This window comes from Chiloscyllium punctatum, chromosome 15, assembly GCF_047496795.1.
Source record: "Chiloscyllium punctatum isolate Juve2018m chromosome 15, sChiPun1.3, whole genome shotgun sequence".
Taxonomy (NCBI): domain Eukaryota; kingdom Metazoa; phylum Chordata; class Chondrichthyes; order Orectolobiformes; family Hemiscylliidae; genus Chiloscyllium; species Chiloscyllium punctatum.
Window position 1 is genome coordinate 103,047,318 of NC_092753.1, and position 25,399 is coordinate 103,072,716.

Genomic DNA, 25,399 nt, shown 5'->3' on the forward strand with positions numbered 1-25,399 from the left:
CCAACAGGGGCCCATGAAATGTTTTCGAACAGACCGCCCATATATTAAAGTTTATCTTTCTCTGCATCTTCTCTGTATCTCTAACACCATATTCTGCAATCTGTTTTATTACCCTGACATAAGGCATGATTTGCCTGGATAGCACACAAAACAATACTTTTCACTGTATCTCGATACATGTAACAAAAATAAATCAAATCAAATCCAGTCACTGAACTGTACCTGAAAGCATAGTCACATAGGCTTTTTAAGCAACAGGAGTTATGTGAAGCAAATATTCTGCCACCTTTTGTGAAGCAAAGTGATACACAATAAACCACTGGGGAACAAAGTGCTCGGGTAGAGATATCAGGTTGGGGATTTAGCGGACAAGGTTCTAGAGGGATTTAAAGTTGAGAAGATGGATCTTGAATTCAAAGCAGTAGAGACAAGGGAAGCCTTGGGACAATGAATACAGAGACACAGTTTAGGGAAGTGTATTGAACCACAGACTGGAAAAATTTATGGTTACATATCTATTTATTCCTCAGGAAAGGCAAGAAACAAAAGTAAATTCTCACTGTGGGTTTTATTTCAATCCTAGTAAATCCCAACAAAGTTGTTAGGATGACACGTGGAACAATCATATCTTGAATTCTGGGCCTGACAGCTGGAAAGGTTGCTGGTATTGGACTAGAAGGCAGCCTGCCTCTTTACTGTGGCCAATGGATTAGTGCAAGTAATAAAAATAGATATTGCTGGAGAAACTCAGCAGGTCTGGCAGCATCTGTGGAAAGAAAGCAGAGTTAACATTTTTAGTAACACTTCTGTTTCCATTTTGTTTCAGTTTCCAGCATCCATAATTCTTTGTTTTATTTTAGTGGAAGCAATAACTTGAACTTTGTAAGAAATTATTATTGCATTAGAGTGTTCTGGATATTTCAAGATGTGTGCGTTTTAAAGGACAATTCTTCCCTGCCACCAAACCTGGACAAGAAAACAGCTGAGAAAATGGAGGAGAAATGTGGATGGCAGAGTTTAATTTCACTTTCCTTGCAAATAAAGATCAATTCAGTCATTTTCTTCTAAAGAGTAAACCTCTATCTACTTCAGCAGTTTAGTGTGTGTACAAGCTGTTCCTTTGTAAGAGAATCAGGTCACAGTATACTGCACAGTCACCACCAGACATCGCCATTCAGACAACTCAGGATAATTTCTGTCACAAAACTCTACAGTTCGAACACTATGCCATTATCAGAAGGTGACATGAATGGAAGCTGTCAGCCTCTCATGACTACTCCATCATTAAATTATAATCAGTCCACACACTGTGACTGTTCATCTCGTATTAATGTAATCATTCTGCACGTTTTTATAAATTCATTTCTGGGAGGATGTCACTCGCATTTATTGGTGAGCTGCTTTCTTAGAACTGTTGCAGTCCATGTGTCATAGATAGACCCAAATTGCTGTTAGGGAGGGAGTGCCAGGATTTTGACCCAGTAACACTAAACGAATGACAATATATTTCCAAGTCAGGATGGAGTGTCACTTGGAGGGGAAACTTGCAGATGCTGTTGTTCCCATGTACCTGCTGCCCTTGTCCTTCTATATGGTGGTTTTGGGAAAGACTAAGTATCCTTGGTGACTTTCTGCAGTGTATCTTGTAGATAGTACACACTGCTGCTACTGAGCGTTGGTGGTGGAGGGAGTGAATGACTTGTGCCTTGTAGATGGTGGACAGGCTGTGGGGAGTCAGCAGGTGAATTACTCACCGCAGTATTCCTAGCCTCTGACCTGCTCTTAGAGCCACAATACTTATGTGGCTAGTCCAGTCCAGTTTCTGGTCAATGGTAACTCCCAGGATGTTGATAATGGGGAATTCAGGGACAATAATATTACTGAATGTCATGGAGTGATGGTTAAACTATCTCTTATTGGAAATGGTTATTGCCTGGCATTTGCATGATATGAATGCTACTTGCTATTTCAGCCCAGTTCTGGATACTTTCGGGAAATCGCTGCATCTTAAAACAGACTATTTCTTTATCCGAGGAGTCATGAATCGAGTTGAACATTGTATGTTAATTATTATACATCCCCATTTCTGACCTTATGATGGAGGGAAGGTCATTGATGAAGCAGCTGAAGATGATTGGGCTTAGGATACTATCCAGGGGAACTCCTGCAGAGATGTCCTGGAGCTGAAATGACTGATCTCCAACAATCAACTTCCTTTGTCTGAGGTATCACTCCAACCAGTGCAATCATATTCTTAGCATCAGGATAATAAACCTCTGTATTGATACAGGTCATTCCGTGCATCAGCATAACCAGCATGTACCATAAGACCATAAGACAAAGGAGCAGAAATTAAGCCATTCGGCCCATCAAATACCTTGCAATGTTATGATCAGGGTGATGTGTAATCAGTTTATGTACTGAAACGACACAGTGTTCATCAACCTTCACACTGTACCTGTATCCTCCTCGTATCTGTACAACTAGGTTGTACCCTGCAATAGTGCAGTCACTGTAGCCAGCCTGCTCACTGTGAATGTATATTGTGGATCTTGGTGTTACCAATGTATACACTGCTCTTGTGATGGAGAATATTTCCACCTAATTACATGCCAGATGTACCTTTTTGCTATAAACTAGAGTTTGATACAATTAATAATATTAAAAGTGTAAGTTATCACAAAGCAGTATGACGACCATTCAATAATTTATTTTTGCTGTTTATGATACTCTCACTCATTACCAGTTCCCTCCCAATATGAAGCTATAAACCTACCTGTGCATTCTGGATACGTATTGTGCCATGTGTTTGCGTCACTACCTGGCCTTGAGGCGTAACCACAGTAACAGGCTGATAAACTGCCCCACCACCTATTGAAGAAAGGGAATAGGCTAAGTTGCAAATACATTTTGGCTGTGAACAACTTCAATTTACAAAATCATTAGCATGTGAAATTAGATTAGATTACTTACAGTGTGGAAACTGGCCCTTCGGCCCAACAAGTCCACACCGACCCGCTGAAGCGCAACCCACCCATTCCCCTATATTTACCCCTTTACCTAACACTACGGGCAACTTAGCATGACCAATTCACCTAACCTGCACATCTTTGGACTGTGGGAGGAAACCGGAGGACCCGGAGGAAACCCACGCAGACACGGGGAGAATATGCAAACACCACACAGTCAGTCGCCTGAGTCGGGAATTGAACCCAGGTTTCTGTCGCTGTGAGGCAGCAGTGCTAACCACTGTGCCACCGTACCGCCCTATTAACCGTGCTATTAACTCTGTGATTTGCCTGTGTTGCTTGCAAGATAAAGCTTTTCATTGTGCCTCAGTACATGCTAGGCCATAGAATCAAAAAAATCCCTGTGTGGAAAGAGGCCACTCAGCCATTTCAAGTCTGCACTGATCTGCTGAACACCATCCAACCCAGACCCAACCCCCTATCCTATTCCTGTAACCCTGCATCTTCCATGGCTAATTCACCTAACCTGCTCATCTTTGGACTGAGGGGGGAAACCGGAGCACCCAGAGGTAACCCGTGCAGACTCCACACAGTCACAAGAGGGTGGAATCGACCCCAGGCACCTGGCGCTGTGAGGAGCAGTACTCACCACTGAGCCACTGTGCCGCCATGATGGAGTCAAAACTCCAGATGTTAAATATCAGAAAAAGGGAAAGCAGAATAGATTGGTAAGAGGACTGGATTCCCAACAAGTATTTCAACATGGAAGCAACAATAAGATCATTAAAAGATAGTAATAAGAATACACTGTTTGGCCCCTCAACCTTGCTCCACCATTCAATAGGATCATGGCTGATTCAACATTCCACACATCAACTTTCCTGCCTTGCCTCATAACCCTTAATTCCCTGACTGATCAATAATCAATCTTCTGATTAAGGGTCACCCGAATAAAATTGTTCATTCTGCCTTCTCCGCAAAGATGCTGCCAGACTTTCCAGCATCTGCAGTTCTTTGTTTTATTGAAGAATCTATTTATCTCAACTTTAAATATACGCAAGAACTCTCACCCACAGCTCTCTGTAGTAAGGAGTTCCAAGCAGAAATTCCTCTTCGGCTCAGTCTTAATGTAACACCCCAGTTCTATACTCTGATAGGATGGGAGAATCATCTCAGTATGTACTCTGGCAAGCCTTTTAAGGAGGAGTATGTTTCAATGAGACATCGTTCTTCTAAACTCCAGTGAGTGGAGGCCCAATGTGTCTAGCCTTTGCTCATAAGACAATCCCTCCAAACCAGAGATCGTCTTAATGAACCTTCTTTGAACTGCGTTTATTTAATGGATCTTTCCTTAAATAAGGGAACCAAAACTGCTCAAACTACACAAGATATGATCCGACCAACCGTTGCTGTGAGACCTTCCTACTCATATCCTTCAACTCTCTTCAAATAAGGGCCAACATTCCCTTAGTTTTCATGATCGTTTGCATCATTCTTGCACAAGTTTCCACCCAAGTCCCTTTGTGCTGCAGCGTTTTGCAGTTTGTCTCAATTTAAATAATATTCTATTCTTTTTTTCTCTCTTCCAAAATAAACAACTTCCCATCTTTCCACATTATACATAATTTCTCATATTTGGATAAATACCCAATCCCTCAAATAGAGGAGTTGTACGCAAAGCTGGCAGGGGGTTTGTCCTGCAAGAAGCTTGACATGAACTATGCTTACTTGCAGTCACGTTTAGATTAGGATTCTCAGAGGTATGCTACAAATAATACCCATAAGGATTTCTACCAAAATATGAGACAGCCATGTGGGGTATCATCAGTCTGTTCAGACGATGGAGAACGTTTTGTAGGATGTACCTCAGGTCACCATTTATCTAGATGACATCATGATAACACAGAAAACCAATAAGGAGCACTTAGAGAACTTGAAAATGGCCCAAGGTGTTTTTCTGAGGCAACCTATGCCTAAGAAGGGAAAAATGTGTGTTCCAGGCCTGCCAAGTGACCTAAAATGTCGACAAGACCAGGTTACACCCGTTAGAAGATAAAGTGGTGGTGATCAAAATTGGCATAGCCCCCATGTCTGTCCTGGAGCTTACGTCATTTCTGGATCTAGTAAATTATTACGGAAAGTTCATACACAACTTGGCATTCATCTGGTGTCATTGCATCAACTCCTAAAGAAGGGGCAGCCTTAGAAATGGTCTCATAGAAAGGCCCAGCTTTCAATGAAGTCAAGGAACAGCTATCATTTTCTAACATGTCGGCACACTACAATCCCAAGAAAGATCTGGTATCAATGTCCAATGCTTTCCCATCATAGGTAGCCCATTCGAGAGAAACGCCCAATAGCTTATGCATCCGTGACTCTGGCTAATGCAGAGCATAAATATGCACATGTAGAAAAAGAAGGATTGGTGGTCATATTTGGAGTCAGACAGTTCCACCAATAACTCTATGGATGAAAATTCATGATAATCACAGACCACAAACCCTACTTGGTCTGCTTAAAGAGGGTAAGGCAGTGTCACCAATATTTCCGGGTTACTTCAGTGATGGCTCTAATACTAAGTACTTTTAATTACAAATTAGAACACCATCCAGGAGGCTGAGTAGAAATAGGTAGAAGACTAGAAATAGGCTAAGCCTGATCTGCCCACACCCGGTGGGGTTGAACAACACTAGGAAATCCAGTATTGAACCCAAGACTCCATCAGGTGAGACAGACAAAATGGACAAAGTCTGGTGCAAGAACCATGGAACTGACCAAACACAGGTAAGCGGCATGATCAACATGAGATCTGGATCAGCAATCTACAATGTTTGGGTCGATGTTTGTGGGCGGCACGGTGGCACAGTGGTTAGCACTGCTGCCTCACAGCGCCTGAGACCCGGGTTCAATTCCCGCCTCAGGCGACTGACTGTGTGGAGTTTGCACGTTCTCCCCGTGTCTGCGTGGGTTTCCTCCGGGTGCTCCGGTTTCCTCCCACACTCCAAAGATGTGCAGGTCAGGTGAATTGGCCATGCTAAATTGTCCGTAGTGTGAGGTAAGGGGTAGATGTAGATGTAGGGGTATGGGTGGGTTACGCTTCGGCGGGGCGGTGTGGACTTGTTGGGCCGAAGGGCCTGTTTCCACACTGTAAGTAATCTAATCTAATCTAATCTAATCTAATCTAATCTAATCTAATCAAGCATGGGGATCATTTGGAAGCTGCAAATTCACACAATGTGCAAAACCTACACTGCCCATCCAAGCCTTCAGAAATACTTCAGGGACCCAGTGATCACTCTCTCCAACAAACATAATTGAGTCCTCTGAACCAGAGATGGGCGTGACTGAAGGAGCACCTCTACACTTCTGCCTCTGGAAGAAAGAAGTGAAAGCCCACCGAGGCACTCCTGGCACAAGAGGTGAGCTCCCATTCATTATACACCTCCCATGTTAGATTCCAAGTTGGACGAACCTGATTCAGTATTAAAAAGCATCTTGAGGCTTGTAAAGGAATCGGACTGCCCTGCGTTTGTGGATTCATGGTGAGGAACGTAGTGATTGTAATGAACTTAGCCAGCTTATAGAATTCATAGAATGAGTTCTCAAATTGGATTAGATAAGCAACCCCAATCAGGAAGAGCTGGTTGACAATAAAAGGACGAATGTCAGCAGTACTGAGCCCTGGAATGCTTCACTCAGTGAAAGGCTGTGCTATTGTCAAAGGCTACGCATTTGAGAACGGAGGGTGATTGGTGACAGAATAGCAGCCTCTGAAGAGTTATTTCGGGGGTAGTTGGGAAATAAGACCATAAGACATAGGAGCAGAAAGTAGGCCATTCAGTCTATCGTATCTGCTCTGCCATTCAATCATGGCTGATATGTTTCTCAACCATATTTTCCCTCTTTCTCCCTAAAACACTTGATACTCAGGAACCTATCTATCTATCTCAGTCTTAAATAAACTCACTGACCTGGTCTCCACACCTTTCTGTGACAATGAATTCCATCGATTCCCCACTCTCTGGCTGAAGAAGTTTCTCCATATTTCCATTCTAAAGGGTCTTCCCTTTTACTCTAAGACTGTGCCCTTGGCTACTAGTCTCTCCTACCAATGGGAACATCTTTCCAACATCCACTCTGCCCGGACCACTCAGTATCCTGGGTTTCAATTAGACCCCCCCCTCATCCTTCTCAACTTTATTGGTTATAGACCCCGAGTCCTTAAACATTTCTCAAATGCTAAGCTTTTCGTTCCAGGGACCATTCTTGTGAACCTCATCTGAACACACTTCAGGGCCAGTACATCCTTCCTGAGATTTGGGGCCCAAAACTGCGCACAATACTCGAAATATGGTCTGACCAGAGCCTTATAGAGTCTCAGTATGCCCCTACTTTTATATGCAAGTCCACTCAAAATAAATGCCATCATTGCATTTGCCTTCCTAACTACTGACTCAACCTGCGAGTTTACCTTGAGAGAATCTTGGACTAGAACTCCCAAGTCTCTTTGCACTTCAGACTTTTGCATTTTTGTCCCACTTAGAAAATAGTCCATGCCTCTATTCTCCCCACCAAGATGCATGACCTCACACTTTCCCACTCCATCTGCCACTTCTTTGCCTACTTTTCTAGCCTGTCCAAATACTTCTGCAGTCTAGATTAGAGTGGTGCTGGAAAAGCACAGCAGGTCAGGCAGCATCCGAGGAGCAGGAAAATTGACGTTTCAGGCAAAAGCCCTTCCTGCTTCTCGAATGCTGCCTGACCTGCTGTGCTTTTCCAGCACCACTCTAATCTAGACTCTGGTTTCCAGCATCTGCAGTCCTTGTTTTTACCAAATCCTTCTGCAGCCTCCTGCACTCCTCAATGCTACCTGTCCCTCTACCTATATTCAGTAGCATACAGTATAGCACCTTGTCAAAGGCATTCTTGAAGTCCAGGTAGATAACATTCATTGGCTCACCTTGGTCGAACCTACTTTTTACTAAGAATTCTAGCAGATTTGTCAGGCATGACCTTCCCTTGACGAAACCATGCTGACTCTACCCTATTTTACCATGCACTTCCAAGTATTCAGAAATCTCATCCTTCACAATGGATTCCAGGAACTTACCCAGGACCGAGGTTAGGCTAATCGGTCTGTAATTTCCCTTTTGTTGTCTTACTCCCTTAAGCAGAGGTGTCATATTAGTGATTTTCCAGTTCTCTGAGACTGTCCTGTTTCTAGTGATTCCTGAAGGATCACCACTAATGCCTCCACTATCTATTCAGCGATCTCCCTTAGAATTCTGGGGTGTAGGCCACCTGGTCAAGGTGATTTATCCACCTTCAGGCCATTCAGTCTTTTTAGCACCTTCTCCTTGGTGATGGCCACCATACTCAGTTCTGCCCCCTCACTCTCTGGAATGTTTGGGATTTTACTTGTGTCTTCCACTATGAAGACGGATGCAAAGTAATTATTCGGTGCTTCGGCCATTTTCTTGTTCCCCACTACTATCTCTCCAGCGTCATTTTCCAGTGGCTCAATGTCTATTTTCGCCTCTCTTTTGTCCTTTATATATTTAAAGAAACTCTTACAGTCTTCCTTTATATTACTGGCTAGCTTACTCTCATATATAATCTTCTCCTTTCTCATTTCTGATTTTTTGCCCTCTGTTGGTCTTTGCAAGCTTCTCAATCCTCTGGATTCCCACTGCCCTACGCCACATTATATACTTTCTCTTTTGTATTATCTCTGACTTCCCTCGTTGATTGCCTCACCCTCCCTGTACCATGCTTCTTTTTCCTCAGGATGAATCTCTGCTGTGTCTCCTGAATTACTCTCAGAAACTCCAAATTGCAGAGTAAATTCAATCATAATATGATCACTGCCTCCTAAGGGTTCCTTCACCTTAAGCTCCCTTATCAATTCTGCCTCATTGCACAACACTAAATCCAGTATTACCTGTTCCTTGGTGGGCTCTACCACAAGCTGCTCCAAAAATCCATTTCGTGGATATTCCACAAACTCCTTTTCTTGGAATCCACTACCAACCTGATTTGGAGACAGTGAGGTCAGCAGATGCTGGAGATCAGAGTTGAGAGTGTGTTGCTGGAAGAGCACAGCAGGTCGGGCAGCATCTGAGGAGCTGGAAACTCAACATTTCGGGCCGAAGCCTGATGAAGGGCTTTTGCCCGAAACGTTGATTTTCCTGCTCCTTGGATGCTGCCTGACCTGCTGTGCTTTTCCAGCAACACACCACCAACCTGATTTTCCCAGACCATCTGCTTATTGAAATCCCCCATAACCACCGCAACATTGTCTTTCTTACACATCTTTTCTACCTCCTGGTGTATCTTGTGCCCCAACTCCTGACTATTTGGAGGCCTGCACATAACTCCAACTATGTGTTTTTTTAACCTTTGCTGTTCCTCAGTTCTACCCCATCTGACCCTACTTTGTTTCTTACTATTGATTTAATTTCATTTCTGACTAATAGGACAGTCCCACCCTCTCTGACCACCTGCTTATCTTTACGATAGGATGTAAATCCTTGAATATTCAGTTCCCAATCCTGATCCTCTTGCAGCCACCTCTCCGTAATGCCTACTACGTCATACCTGCCGATTTCGATCTGTGCCACAAGCTCAGTTACCTAATTCCTTATACTGTCTGCATTCAGATGTAACAGCTTCAGTCCTGTATTAACCTTCTCTCTTCTCATTGTCATTTGTTTGTCCATTGTACTTGAAGTTTGATTGCTGACCCTTTCCATATACTCCATCCTACTTGTATCTGTGCTGGAGATTTTAATAACATCTAATAAGAGTTCTGTTCTCTTACTTCCTCCTTTAATTCAGGTTTTCTAATTTCCCCTATAACTGAGCTCTCCTCCTCCTCCCCCATCCCAATCACCCCCTCCCCCCCCATTTAGTTTAAAGCCACGTTTCCAGGCCTAGTTATGTGATTCACGAGGACTCTGGTCCCAGCATGGTTCAGATGAAAACCAACCCATCGGAACAGGTCCCTTCTTCCCCGATACTGGTGCCAATGTCCCATGTCTCCTGCACCAATCTTTGTGCCACGCATTTACCTGCTTAATCTTATTCACCCTGTGTTAATCAGCTCATGGCACAGGTATTAATCTAGAGATTATTACCTTTTTGGTTCTGCTTTTAATTTAGCTTTGAGCTGTTCATACTCCCTTAGCAGAACCTCTGCCCTAATTTTATCTACACAGACCATGACCACTGGATCTTTACCTTCCCACTCCAGGTTTCTCTACAGTCCAGATGAGATATCACAAACCCGAGCACCAGGCAGGCAACACAACCTTCAGGACTCTCAATGCTGGTCACAGGGAACAGTGCCTATGCCTCGAACTATACTATCCCCAATTACAACAATAGTTCTCTTCTCTCTCTCCCCACTTGAATGGCTCCCTGCACCATAATGCTGTGGTCAGTCGGCTCATCCTCCCTGCAGTCCCCATTCCTGTCCACACAGGGAGCTAAACTCTTGAACCTGTTGGACATGGACAGGGGCTGAGGCTCCTGCAACTCTACCTCCTGGATCCCTCGACCGGCCTCACTCTCAGCCACATCTTCCTGTCCCTGACCACTGGCTGAATTTGAGTTAATTAGTTTAAGAAGTGTGACTGTCTCCTGAAACACAGTGTCCAGGTAACTCTCCCCCACCCTGATGTACATAATTATAGAATCCCCACAGTGTGGAAACAGGCCATTCAGCCCAACATGTCCACACCAAGCCTCCGAAGAGGAACCCTTCCGGACCCATTCCCCCTATCCTCATATTCTACATTTATCCTTGACTAATGCACCTAACCTACACAACCCTGCACGCTATGGGCAAGTTAGAACATAGAATATAGAACAGTACACTGCCCTACACCACATTATATACTTTCTCTTTTGCTTTTATTCCCTCATCAGCCATGGTTGCCTCACCCTCCCTGTACCATGCTTCTTTTTCCTCAGGATGAATCTCTGCTGTGTCTCCTGAATTACTCTCAGAAATTCCATATTGCAGAGTAAATTCAATCATAATATGATCACTGCCTCCTAAGGGTTCCGTCACCTTAAGCTCCCTTATCAATTCTGTCTCATTGCACAACACTAAATCCAGTATTGTAGCATGGTACAGCACAGTATAGGCCCTTCGGCCCTCGATGTTGTGTCAGCCTTTTATTCTACTCTAAGATCAGACTAACCTAAATGCCCATCATTTTACTACCATCCATATGCCTTTCCAAGAGTTGCTTAAATGTCCCTAATATATATGACTCTACTACCACTGCCGGCAACGCATTCCACACACCCACCATTGTTTGCCTAAAGAACCAACCTCTGACATCTCCCTTAAACCTTTCTCCAATCACCTTAAAATTAAGCCCCTTTCATGATAGCCGTTTCTGCCTCTGGCTATCCACTCTATCTATGCCTCTCATCATCTTGTACACCTTTATCATGTCACCTCTCATCCTTCTTCACTCCAATGAGAAAAGCCCTAGCTCCCTTAACCTTTCTTCATGAGACACGCCCTCCAAACCAGGCAACACCTTTCCTAGGCGACCAGAACTGAACGCAATATTCTAAATGTGGTCTTACCAGGGTTTTACAGAGCTACAGCATAACCTCACAGCTCTTAAACTCAATACCCCTGTTAATTAAAGCCAATACACTATATGCCTTCTTAACAACCCTATCAACCTGGGTGGCAACTTTGAGGGATCTATGGATGTGAACCCCAAGATCCCTCTGTTCATCTACACTGCCAAGAATCCTGTCTTTAACCCTTTATTCTGCATTCAAATTCAACCTTCCAAAGTCAATGACTTCACACTTTTCCAGGTTGAACTCCATCTGTCACTTATCAGACCTTAAGGTGCCAGTTCCTGCCCTTCCCTTTGAGAATAGTCAGCACCCTCTCTGAGGCATCCTTGACCTTGGCAGCAGGGACACAACACACCATTCTGATGCCTCAATGTCAGTTGTAGAAATGTCCATCTGTGTCCTTCACTAGAGTCCCTTATCACAATCGATCACTCGGAACGTGACATACCACTCTGTAATAGCTATGATATCCTAGTCTCATGCTCCCAACCATGCCCCAAGTCCACCTGCCTTACCTGTACGTCCTCTTGCATTGAAATTAATGCAGTTTAATTTAGCAGTCTTACCTCATACTCTGCCTTTCTCTTGCTTGCCTTGATTATTTGACTTGCTCCTCTTCTCAACTGTACCAACCTTAGACTAGTCTCTTTTCTCAGTATCTCTTTGGGACCCCTCCTCCTGCCTGCCACTCCCTTTGCCCTCACAAAGTTTAAAGCCAGAAAGCAGTATTAGCAAATCTCCCTGCCCGGATATTGGTCCCCTCCCTATTCAGGTATAAACCACCCTTCTTATACAGGTCACTTGCACCCCCGAAGACATTCCAATAATCCAAAACTGCAAACCCTGCTACCTATACCAGCTCTTCAGCTAGGCATTCATCTGCCCTATCCTCCTATTCGTGTCACCTACAGAAATCCTGATATTACTCCCCTTGAGGACCTCCTGCCTAATTTCCTTTCTTTTCTCTTTAGAAACTCATCCCTTTCTCTTCCTATGTCATTGGTCCCAATGTGCAGCTATCTGCTCCTACTGGTTACTCCCCCCTTTGAGAATAGTCAGCACCCTCTCTGAGACATCCTTGTCTTTGGCAGCAGGGACACAACACACCATTCTGATGCCTCACTGTCAGCTGTAGAAATGTCCATCTGTGTCCTTTACTAGAGAGTCCCCTATCACAATCGATCACTTGGAATGTGACATACCACTCATTAGACAGTAAAACCTGTCTCATGGCCAATTCACCGAACCTGCACATCTTTGAACTGTGGGAGGCAACTGGAGCAACCAAAGGAAACCCACGCAGACACAGGGAGAATGTGCAACCTCCACACAGACAGTCAGCCGAGGCTGGAATCGAACCCGGGTGCCTGGCACTGTGAGACAGCACTACTAACCACTGCGCCATCGTGCCGCCCGTTAATGTCAAGAATAGCTTTATTTGTCATTTCTACCAAATACAACTTTTACAGTAAAAACAACACAGCGTTCCTCCAGGACCAAAGTGCTACATGGACAATACAAATTACATGACAGTACAGTCATACATGGGGCAGCATAAAGTGCAAAACACACAAGACAGCACAGTAATTCCTAACAAGACAAGACAATAGGCACAGTGGTGGACAAATTACAATGTAATAATGAATGATTATGAATAAACCATTGCTTTAGCAACAATTTGAAAAGTAGTGCAAAGAATTACAGACGGAATAAAGTGTGACCGTGGTGTTAAGGAGCCTGATGGCTTAGGGGGAAGACACTGTTACACAGTCTGGCTGTGAGAGACCGAATGCTCCAGTATCTTCTGCCAGATGGCAGGAGGGAGAAGAGTTTGAGTGAGGGGTGTAGGGCCTTCCAGAATGGTCTTAGCCTTTCGGATGCAGCGTGTGGTGTTAAGTGTCTGTAATGGAGAGGATAGAGAGACCCCAATGATCCTCTCAGCTGTCCTCACTATCCGTTGTAGGGTCTTACAATCTGAGATGGTGCAATTCCCGAACCAGGCAGTGATGCAACAGCTCAGAGTACTCTCAATGAACTCTCTGTAGAATGGGGTGAGGATTGGGGGTGAGGGCTTTCCTCAGTCTGCACAGAAAGTAGAGACACTGCTAGGTTTTCTTGGCTATGGAGCCGGTGTTGAGGGACCAAGTGAGATTCTCCGCCAGGTGAATGCCAAGAAATCTGGTGTGCTACATGATCTCCACAGGGGAGCCATCGATGTCCAGCGGAGAGCGATTGTTCTGTGCCCTCCTGAAGTCAAGAAGCATCTCTTTCATTTTTTCCACATTCAGAGACAGGTTGTTGGCTCTGCACTAGTCCATTAGCCACTGCTGCACTTCTTCTCTGAATGCTGACTCATCGTTCCTGCTGATCAGACCCACCACAGTCGTATTGTCAACGAACTTTATCATGTGGTTCAACCTGTGCATTGTTGCCCAGTTGTGTGTCAGTATGGTGAACAGCAGTGGACTGAGCACACAGACCGGGGAGGGGCGGGGAGGGGAGAGAGAGAGGGACCCATGCTCAGTATGATGATGTTGGAGTCAGTTCCCAATCCAGACTAATTGTGGTTTCCCCCAGTCAGAAAGTCCAGGATCCAGTTACAGAGGGAGGTATTCAGGCCCAGCAGACTCAGCTTTCCAATCAGGTGCTAAGGAATGGTAGTGTCGAATGCAGAGCTGAAGTCTATGAACAGTAATCTGATATAGGATGTCCCTCTTGTCCAGGTGGGTGAGGGCCAGATGGAGGGCGGTGGAAATGGCATCACCTGTTGAGCGGTGAGGACGATATGCGAACTGCGGGGTGTCCAGTGGGGGCGGGGCGGGGGAGGGGGTGCTATGGAAGCAGGGCCTTAACTTGCCTCATCACAAGCCTCTTGAAGCACTCCATGATGATGGGTGTTAGTGCAACAGGTGGTAGTTGCTGAGGCAGAACACTGAAGACCTCTTAGGCACGTTGATGACGGTAGCTGCCTTGAAGCACATTGGAACTATAGCACAGCTCAGGGAGATGCGAACATCCACCAGTACATCAGAGCATCCTCTGAACACTCTGCCAAGGATGTTATCTGGTCCAGCAGACTTACTTGGGTTGACTCTGCATAGGGTTTTCCTCACGTCAGCTGTGGTAAGGCACAGCACCTGGTCATTGGGAGAGGGACGAGAGACTTAACATTCTAAAAGATGAGAGACTAAACAAACAATCCAGGTCTTTCTCAATATATAACTTCAGTTCCATCACAATGTTAACTTTTGCTATAAATTTTGTGTCCTACGATCTTATACTCCACAACCACATGATGAAGGAACAGCGCTCTGAAAGCCAGTGCTTCCAAATAAACCTGTTGCACTATAACCTGGTGTGGTGTGATTTTTAATTTTGTCCAACACTGGCATCTCCAAATCATTGGGGTGTTGGACTTCCTCACAGCCATGTCATTTCGTGCCTCATACCGTGCATAGAGGTTGTTCAACTCATCCGAGGTCGAGGCAACACCAGCCCAAGCTAGCAATGTTGTTCTGTAGTTGGTGATGGCCTGGATGCCCTTCCATATGCTCGGTGTATCGCTGCTGTCCTGAAAGTAACTGTGCATTCTCAGTGCGTGCGTACACTTAGCCTCTTTGATGGCCTGGATCAGGTTGGCACTCGCTGTTGTTAGGGCTGCCTTGTCATCTGCTCTGAAGGTGGAATCACAGGTCCTCAGCACCGCACACACCTTTGTGGTCATCCACGGCTTCTGGTTGGGGTGAGATGTGATGGTCTTGGGCACAGTGGTGTCAGAAACACACTTGCTAATATAGCAAATCACCAACGCCGTGTACTCGTCAAAGTTGATGGAATCACCATCGGTTGCCGGCTCCCTGAACCTGTGCCAGTCAGTGCGCTTAAAGAGCAGAAACGGCTCCTGCCAGCCAGGTTTTCACCTGCTTCCCGAACCAGTCTGACACACCTGACGAGCAGTTGAAATCTCCAGCAACAATAAACAGTCCATCAGGGTGTGCATTCTGCAGTGTGCTAATGGCCCCAAACAGTTCAGAGTACCTCCTTAGCATTGGCACTGGGACGAGTATACACACCGACGACAAGGAAAACGGTGAATTCCTGTGGTAAATAGAAACGTCTGCATCTAACAGTCATAAACACCACCAGTGATGAGCAGTAACTGGAGGTTAGCACAGAGGCTTTGCACTATTCTGTGTTGATGTAGACACATCGAGCCCCACCTTGAGCCTTACCGCACAGAGCTGCATTTCTGCCAGTGCCAAACAAGGTGAGCCTGTCCACCTGGATGGCGGTGTCTGAAACTCTGTTGCTAATCCATGTTTCCACGAAAACAAGGACTCAACAGTCTCTGAACACAAGCTGAGAATCCTGCCACAATTGGATGCGGTCCAGTTTATCGCCCAGGGAGCAGACACTGGAGAGCAGAATGGAAGGTAGAGCTGGCAGGCTAGGGTTTGTGTTTAGCTTGGCACGAACTCCTGCACGTTTACACCGCTTCTGGTAACTCAACACCTGGCTACTGGCATCAGGTGAGGCCGAGGACTGAAGGCCTGGTCTCTGCAGCAAGCGGAATAGCATAGCTCCTTCAGCAGCTCTCCATTCAGGTTCATTTTCAGCTGGTTCCTGGACTGTAGCAGTATCTGTAAACACTGGGTTTCCTGTCCCTCCTGTGCCTGAAATTAAGTAGCCCTTGGTCGGGAGAGGCCACTGTAAGCTGCTGCCACACTGCCATCTTGTTCCATCGCAATATGTGTCACAAAGTTTGAAGCTCAGACTCCAGCTCATTGACTCTGAGCTGTAATCTTTATAGCAACCAACATTTATGACAGACATGGTCACTGGGAACCACAATGGGGTCCACCAGCTCCCAAATCATGCAGAAACAACACATTACTTGACCCTCCACCCTTATTTTATTTAATTGGTTTTGAATTTAAAAAATTTTTAAAATCTTTTCTGTGTCTTTGCTTATGCAAGTTGTAACCAATAATTAAGTTGCAACCAAGAAATTAACAAGATTCAATTAACAGATTCAAATTTTGCAGACCCCTTATTAGCCAATCAAATTACAGCCCTTCCAGTGGTGTCACTTTTCAGCTTCGCCTCAGTCAGATTCTAGTGAGTGACACATGCAGAAGGAATAATGTGAAAGGCACCCATAAAATAAATCATTACAGCAGAGCAGCTGGCCCTTCAACCAACCATGTCTGTTCATGCCATTCTAAACTTTTCACATTTGCCTGTACATGCTCTATATCCCTCTATTCACTGTCTGTTCATCTATCTGTCTAAATGCTTCTTAAATATTGCCATCATATCTCCTTCTACCATATCCCCTGGCATCACCTTCTATACACCTATCATTCTCCATGTTAAACAAAACTTTCCTCTCACATCTCCTTTAAACATTCATTCTCTCACCTTAAACCTATGACCCCTAGCATTTGACATTTCCACCCTGGGAAAAAAAGACTCAGAGTATCCACTCTATCCACGTCTCTCACAATTATCAATACATCTGCAGCATTCAATAGCATCACAGGTAACCTGGCACAGCCTCCTCAGCACAGAGCTGAAGAGAAGTCTTGCTCATCCAACACTAGATATTGGTTTGACAAGTGGATGTGCCATGAAAGGATCTGAATGAATGACCCACAGGATTAACTGAGTATTATGGCTCACATACCTGTTACAACTTGAGTGGGGTTCACTGTCGTCACTGTGACATTTCCCTGCTGCAAAGCTGAGGCAGGAACGACAATGCCCTGAGGACTGATGGTGCCAGGTAAGGTGGTGATGGTTGTGTTCTGTACAGGAAGCTGGTGGAGAACATTTTCACAAAAGAATGATAAAAAGAAACATTGGTCATTAATTTCACTTTGATTCTTCTTTAATCCAATGGTTTGTGTCAAATTTTGGAGATTTGTGACTTTTTATTTGTCACAGGATGTGCATATCACTGGCGTGGACAAAACTTATTGTCCATCTCGAATAGCTTAGGGAAAGGTGGTGGTGAGCAGCCCTCTTAAACCACTGCAGCCCCATTGAGTTGTACAGCAGAGAGAACGGTCCTTTGGCTCACCATATCTGGCCAATGAATAGATAGCAAACGACAAGAAAATGAAGACCGCAGATGATGGAGATCAGAGTCAAAGCACGTGGTGCCTGACCTGCTGTGCTTTTCCAGCACCACACTTTTCGACTCTGATCTCCAGCCCTCACTTTTGCTCACGTTCTTCTGATAGCACGTTGACCACAACTGCATACATTATTCCATCTGTGGTTTAACCTATGTTTTAGAAAGTGTAACATGATTTCCTTACTCCTCTATTCTATGCCCAGCTCATGAAGGCAAGCATCCTGTAACCTTTCTTCGTCACCCTGTCTCCCGGTGCTGACACCTTCAGGCACCGATGAACTTGTACACCAAGGTCCCTTTGTTCCTCAATATTCCCTGGAGATCTCTCATTCATTGTGTATATCACTCCCTTGTTAGACCTTCCAAAATCCATCACCTAACTAAGGCGACCCAGGAGGGGACACGAGAAGTCATTGGCAGATAGTATCAAGGAAAACCTTGAACCTTTCTATAGGTATATCAGGAATAAAAGAATGATTAGAGTAGGATTAGGGCCAATCAAGGGCAGTAGTGGGAGGTTGTGCATGGAGTCAGAGGAGATAGGAAAAGCGCGAAATGAATATATTTCGTCGGTACTTATCGGGAAAAAGACAATGTTGTCGAGGAGAATTATGAGATACAGGCAAGAGACTAACCAGGATAGAGGTTCACAAGGAGGAGGTGTTAGCAATTCTGGAAAATGTGAAAATAGGTAGGTCCCTTGGGCCGGATGGGATTTATCCTAGGATTCTCTGGGAAGCCAGGGAGGAGATTGCAGAGCCTTTGGCTTTGATCTTTATGTCATCATTGTCGACAGGGATAGTGCGAGATGACTGGAGGACAGCAAATGTTGTCCCCTTGTTCAAGGAGGGGAGTAGAGACAACCCTGGTAATTATAGGTCAGTGAGCATTACTTTGGTTGTGCGTCAGGAGTGGGAAAAGGTTATAAGAGATAGGATTTATAATCATCTAGAAAGGAACAAGTTGATGAGGGATAGTAACACAGTTTTGTGAAGGGTATGTCGTGCTTCACAAACCTTGTTGAGTTCTTTGAGAAGGTGACCAAACAGGTGGATGAGGATAAAGCGATTGATGTGGTGTCCATGGATTTCAGTAAGGCATTTGATAAGGTACCCCAATGGTAGGTTATTGCATAAAATACGCAGGCATGGGATTGAGGGTGATTTAGCGGTTTGGATCAGGAGTTGGCTAGCTGAAAGAAGACAGAGGGTGATGGTTGATGGGAAATGTTCATCCTGAAGTTCAGTTACTCATGGTGTCCCGCAAGGATCTGTTTTGGGTTCACTGCTGTTTGTCATTTTTATAAATGACCTGGAAGAAGGCATAGAAGGATGGGTTAGTAAATTTGCAGATGACACTACAGTTAGTGGAGTTGTGGACGGTGCCAAAGGGTGTTGCAGGTTACAAAGGGACATAGATAAGCTGCAGAGCTGGGCTGAGAGGTGGCAAATAGAATTTAATGTGGAAAAGGGTGACTTGACTCACTTTGGAAGGAGCAACAGCAATAAAGAGTGCTGGGCAAATGGTAAGATTCTTGGCAGTGTAGACGAGCAGAGAGATCTCGTTGTCCATGTACATAGATCCCTGGAAGTTGCCACCCAGGTTGATAGGGTTGTTAAGAAGACATGCATTGTGTTAGCTTTTATTGGTAGAGGGATTGCGTTTCAAAGCCATAACGTAGCTTGGTAAGGTAACGAGTTTATTTTTTATTCCTTATTTTTTCAACAGTCTCTTTGGGAATTTAGAATAGTGGGAATGGAGGTGAGGGCAGTTGAATGTTCCTCTTGCAGAATGTGGGAGGTAAGGGTCACCACTAGTGTCCCTGCTGACTACATCTGCGGGAAGTGCACCCAACTCCAGCTCCTCGAAAACCGTCTTAGGGAGTTGGAGCTGGATGAACTTCAGGTCATTCCAGGAGGCAGGGGGAGTTATTGAGAGGAGATACAGGGAGGTAGTCACTCCTCAGGTACAAGAAAAAGGCAGCTGGGTTACAGTCAGGGAATGGAAAGGGAACCGGCAGGCAATGCAGGGATCCCCTGTGGCCATTCCCCTCAACAATAAGTATACCATTTTGGATACTGTAGTGGGTGGAGGACATACCAGGGGAAAGCAGTGGGGCACAGGGCTCTGGCACAGAGTCTGTCCCTCCTGCTCAGAAGGGAAAGGGAAAGAGGAGCAGAGCAGTAGTCACTGGGGACTCCATAGTTAGGGGGACAGATAGGAGGCTCTGTGGGGACGAGAGAGACTCACAGTTGGTGTGTTGCCTCCCAGGTGCCAGGGCTCGTGATAAGTCTGATCGTGTTTTTGGGATCCTTAAGGGGGAGGGGGAGCAGCCCCAAGTCATGGTCCACATAGGCACCAATGACATAGGTAGGAAGAGAGATGGGAATTTAAGGCAGAAATTCAGGGAGCTAGGATGGAAGCTTAGAGCTACGACGAACAGAGTTGTTGACTCTGGTTTGTTGCCCGTGCCATGTGCTAGTGAGGCAAGCAATAGTGAGAGAGAGGAGTTGAACAAGTGGCTACAGGGATGGTGAGGAGGGAGGGTTTTGGATTCTTGGATAATTGGGGTTCTTTCTGGGGTAGGTGGGACCTCTACAAGCAGGTTGGTTTTCATCTGAACCAGAGGGATACCAGTATCCTGGGGGGGAGATTCGCTAAGGCTATTGGGGTGGGTTTAAACTAATCCAGCAGGGGGATGTGAACCAAAATTGTAGTTTGAGTACCAAAAGGTTGAGAGTAGGGAGGTCCGAAATCAAGTTTCAGGGACGCAAGATGGCAAGCAATAAGTTGGTTTGAAGTGTGTCTACTTCAACACCAGGAGCATCTGGAATAAGGTGGGTGAACTTGCAGCATGGGTTGGTACCTGGGACTTCGATGTTGTGGCCATTTCAGAGACATGGCTAGAGCAGGGACATGAATAGTTGTTGCAGGTTCCGGGATTTAGATGCTTCAGTAATAACAGAGAAGATGGTAAAAGGGGTGGGGGGAGGGAGGAGGAGGTGTGGCATTGTTGGTCAAGGACCGTATTACAGTTGCAGAAACGATGTTTGGGGACTCATCAACTGAGGTAGTATGGGCTGAGGTTAGAAACAGGAAAGGAAGGTCACCCTGTTGGGGCTTTTCTATAGGCCTCCGAATAGTTCCAGAGATGTAGAGGAAAGGATAGCAAAGCTGATTCTCGATAGGAGTGAGAGAGACAGGGTAGTCGTCATGGGGGACTTCAACTTTCTAAATATTGACTTGGAACACTGTAGTACGTGTACTATAGATGGGTCAGTTTTTGTCCAGTGTGTGCAGGAGGGTTTCCTGACACAGGATGTAGACAGACCAACAAGGGGCGAAGCCACATTAGATTTGGTACTGGGTAATGAGCCTGGTCAGGTGTTAGACTTGGAAGTAGGTGAGCACTTTGGTGATCGCAATCACAATTCTGTTATGTTTACTTTAGTGATAGAAAGGGATAGGTGTATACCACTGGGCAAGAGTTACAGCTTGGGGGAAAGGCAATTACGATGTGGCAAGATTTAGGAAGCATAGGATGGGGAAGGAAACTGCAGGGGATGGGCACATTCAAAATGTGGAGCTTATTCGAGGAAAAGCTCCTGAGTGTCCCAGATAAGTATGTACCTGTCAGGCAGGGAGGAAGCTGTAGAGTGCAGGAGCCGTGGTTTACGAAGGAACTGGAATTTCTGGTCAAGAGGAAGAAGAAGGCTTATGTTAGGATGAGATGTGAAGTCTCAGTTAGGGCGCTTGAGGGTTACACGGTAGCCAGGAAAGACCTAAAGAGAGAGCTCAGAAGAGCCAGGAGGAGACATGAGAAGTTGTTGGCAGATAGGATCAGGGTAAACCCTAAAGCTTTCTATAGGTATTTAAGGAATAAAAGTATGACGAGAGTAAGATTAGGGCCAATCAAGGATAGTATGAGAAGATGTGTGTGGAGTCAGAGGAGATGGGGGAAGCATTTCATTAATATTTTTCGACAATATTCAGCCTAGAAAACGACAATGTTGTCGAGGAGAATACTGAGATACAGGCTACTAGACTATGTGTGATTGAGGTTCACAAGGAAGAGGTATTAGAAATCCTGCAGAGTGTGAAAATAGATACGTCCCCTGGGCCAGATGGAGTTTATCCTAGGATCCTCTGGGAAGCCAGAGAGGAGACTGCCGAGCCTTTGGCATTAATCTTTAAATTGTCATTGTCTACAGGAATAGTGCCAGAAGACTGCAGGATAGCAAATGTGGTTCCCACCATCACTTTTTGCCTCTTATTTGCAGCTAATTTCGGATCCAGTTGCCAACTTGGCTTAGATCCCATGGGTTCCTTACAGGACTGACAGAGCCTGGAACACACTACCAGAAGAGGTGGTAGAAGCAGACATGTTGGCGACATTTATGAGGTATCTGGATGGTTACATGAATAGGGAGGGAATAGAGAGATACGGACTGAACAAGGGCAAAAAGTTTGTTTTTTGGTTTAGTCAAGGCATGATGATTGGCACAGGCTTGGAGGGTTGAAGGGCCTGTTCCTACACTGTACTTCTCTTTTATTGTTTGTTCTGTTTAGCGCTCCTGTCGTACTGCATTTGGAATATTGAGAGAAGGTTTGGTCCCATATCCAAGGAAGAATGTATAAGCATTGGATGAGTCCAGAGGAGGTTTACAAGTATGGTCCTGGGGATGAAGGGCTTATCATACAAGGCGCAGTTAAGGACTTTGTATATGATTAGTTCCACTCCTGCTCCCTCACCAGAGCTCCGTACATTGTCCCTTTTAAGTAGTTACCTAATTCCCTATAAAAAGTTACTATTGAAGATATCTCCATCATGTTTTTTTATCATGATAGTGCGTGTAAAGAAAATGTTTGTCTTCCTTCTCTTTTTTTATGACAATTAGGTTAAATCAATGTTCTCTGGTTATGAACCCGAACAATGAAAACACAGCAATCCTTTTGCACTCTGTCAAACCAAGTCGTTATTATTCTGAATAGTTCAATCATATCGCTTAATCGTCTCTGCCGCAAAGAAAACAAGCCTTGTCTTTTTCATCTCTTTACATAACTGAAATACCTTACTTAAAGGCAAACCATGTTTGAAACCTTATCATATTTGATAGCTATAAGTGTGTCTGTTTAAAGAAAGGAATGGGTGGCTCAAATATTAGTGCAGTGGAAGAGAGTTCCAGCATTGGAGAAAGACTGTAACACTGGGGTGGTCTACACCTGAACCTTGCTGGTGGCCAGTCTTCTGAAGAGCCACATAACTAGGGATGCAGACACGGCTTTAAACTAAATAGAAAAATTAAGGGATTAAATCTGGGAGATGTGGAAGATCAAAGAGTAGAGATGATGCAAGAGAGAAAGTTATTAATATGGAAAGTGATAAATAAACCACAACAGATTTGTACTCTCTGTTCCTCAGAAAAAGAAAATCAATAGATAAGGCTTGAGGTTACAACCTAATAAAAGATCTAAAGTAAAGGCATGCACATAATATTCAAAACAAACCAGTCAAACGATTGATGCAAACAGAAGTAAATCAGCATGATCTAATAGCCACTGCAGAGACATACATGTCTGCAGAATGCCATAGATTGGGATCAGTATATTGAGGACACATGAAGTTAGGAAGTATAGGAAACCAGGAAAAGGTGGATGACAATTAGGTTAAAGGATATTATTAGGATATTATTAGCTCAGTTGAGAGAGTTAGCGCAAGTTCAAGAAACTATGATGCGGTACTTTAAGGAGAGATGAGAAGTAATAAAGGCAAAGAAGTCCTTTGTGGGAGAGCTTTACAGATGTCCTAACAATAGCCACATGATCAGATGAAGTATAAAGGAAGAAATACGAGAGCTTGTCAGAAAGTTATGGTGAGAATCATGGGGGCGTTTTAGACTAGAAAAATCAAATGGGCAAAGGTTGCATTTGATGAGGAGTTCAGAGAACATTCTCAAGATAGTTTCTTAGAACAGCAAATGCTGCATCAAACAGAAAATCTAGCTAGAAATATAAAAACGGATAGTGAGAGTTTCTTAGAGTATTTAAAAAAGAATAAAGTGAGCATTAATCCTGTAGAAATTGAGTGTGGAGAATTACCAACAGCAAATAAGCAGATGGTACATGAATTGAACAGGTATGTGCATGAGTTCCTACTACAACAGAAACAAGTAAAATCCCAGAAATACCTACAAATTAGGAAGTGGAAGGGGAAGAGGGTACTCAAGAAAATTACAAATACTAGGGAGGTGGTATGAACAAGTTATTAAAAAGTGTGGCAGGGCACTTAGAACAATTCAAGGTAATCTAGCAGAGTCAAGATGGTTCTGTGAAAGGGGAATCACGGGTTCCACCAAGTTACATAGAACATAGAAAAATACAGCACAGTACAGGCCCTTTGGCCCTCGATGTTGCGCCGATCCAAGCCCACCTAACCTACACTAGCCCACTATCCTCCATATGCCTATCCAATGCCCGTTTAAATGCCCATAAAGAGGGAGAGTCCACCACTGCTACTGGCAGGGCATTCCATGAACTCACGACTCGCTGAGTAAAGAATCTACCCCTCACATCTGTCCTATACCTACCACCCCTTAATTTAAAGGTATGCCCCCTCGTAATAGCTGACTCCATACGTGGAAAAAGGTTCTCATGGTCAACCCTATCTCAACCCCTAATCATCTTGTACACCTCTATTAAGTCACCTCTAAACCTTCTTTTCTCCAATGAAAACAGCCCCAAGTGCCTCAGCCTTTCCTCATACGATCTTCCTCCCATAACAGGCAACATCCTGGTAAACCTCCTCTGCACCCGTTCCAGTGTCTCCACATCCTTCCTATAGTATGGCGACCAAAACTGCACACAATATTCCAGATGCGGCCGCACCAGAGTCTTATACAACTGCAACATGACCTCAGGACTCCGGAACTCAATTCTTCTACCAATAAAAGCCAGTACGCCATATGCCTTCTTCACCGCACTATTTACCTGGGTGGCAACTTTCAGAGATCTGTGTACACGGACACCAAGATCCCTCTGCTCATCCATACTACCAAGTATCCGACCATTAGCCCAGTACCCCATCTTTTTGTTACTCATACCAAAGTGAATCACCTCACACTTACCCACATTGAACTCCATTTGCCACCCTTCTACCCAGCTCTGCAGCTTATCTATATCCCGCTGTAACCTGACACATCCTTCCTCACTGTCAACAACTCCACCGACTTTCATATCATCCGCAAACTTGCTCACCCAACCTTCTAGCCCCTCCTCCAGGTCATTTATAAAAATGACAAACAGCAATGGTCCCAAAACAGATCCTTGCAGAACACCGCTAGTAACTGCACTCCAAGATGAACCTTTACCATCAACTACTACCCTCGGTCTTCTTCCAGCCAGCCAATTCCTAATCCAAACCTCCAACTCACCCTCAATGCCATACCTCCGTATTTTTTGCAGTCGCCTACCATGGGGAACCTTATCAAACGCCTTACTAAAATCCATATACACCACATCTACCGCTTTACCCTTTGCCCACTCCTTAGTCACCTTCTCAAAAGAATTCAATAAGGTTTGTGAGGCACGATCTGCCCTTTACAAAACCATGTTGACTATCCTTGATCACATTATTCCTATCCAGATGTTCATAAATCCTATCCCTTACAATTCTCTCTAAGAC

The 25,399-nt window shown here is 44.7% G+C and overlaps 1 protein-coding gene across 4 annotated transcripts in view; it reads right to left on the bottom strand.

Moving 5' to 3' along the window:
- LOC140486540 (homeobox protein PKNOX1-like) overlaps positions 1 to 25,399 on the bottom strand; it is a 114,468-nt gene that overhangs the window by 18,899 nt on the left and 70,170 nt on the right. For all 4 annotated transcript variants that reach the window (XM_072585822.1, XM_072585824.1, XM_072585825.1 and 1 more), the window contains 2 exons: positions 17,266 to 17,398; positions 2,777 to 2,871 (listed from right to left, as the gene is read on the bottom strand). In XM_072585822.1, coding sequence (XP_072441923.1) covers positions 2,777 to 2,871; positions 17,266 to 17,398 — 228 coding nt within the window. The remainder of the gene's footprint in view (positions 1 to 2,776; positions 2,872 to 17,265; positions 17,399 to 25,399) is intronic.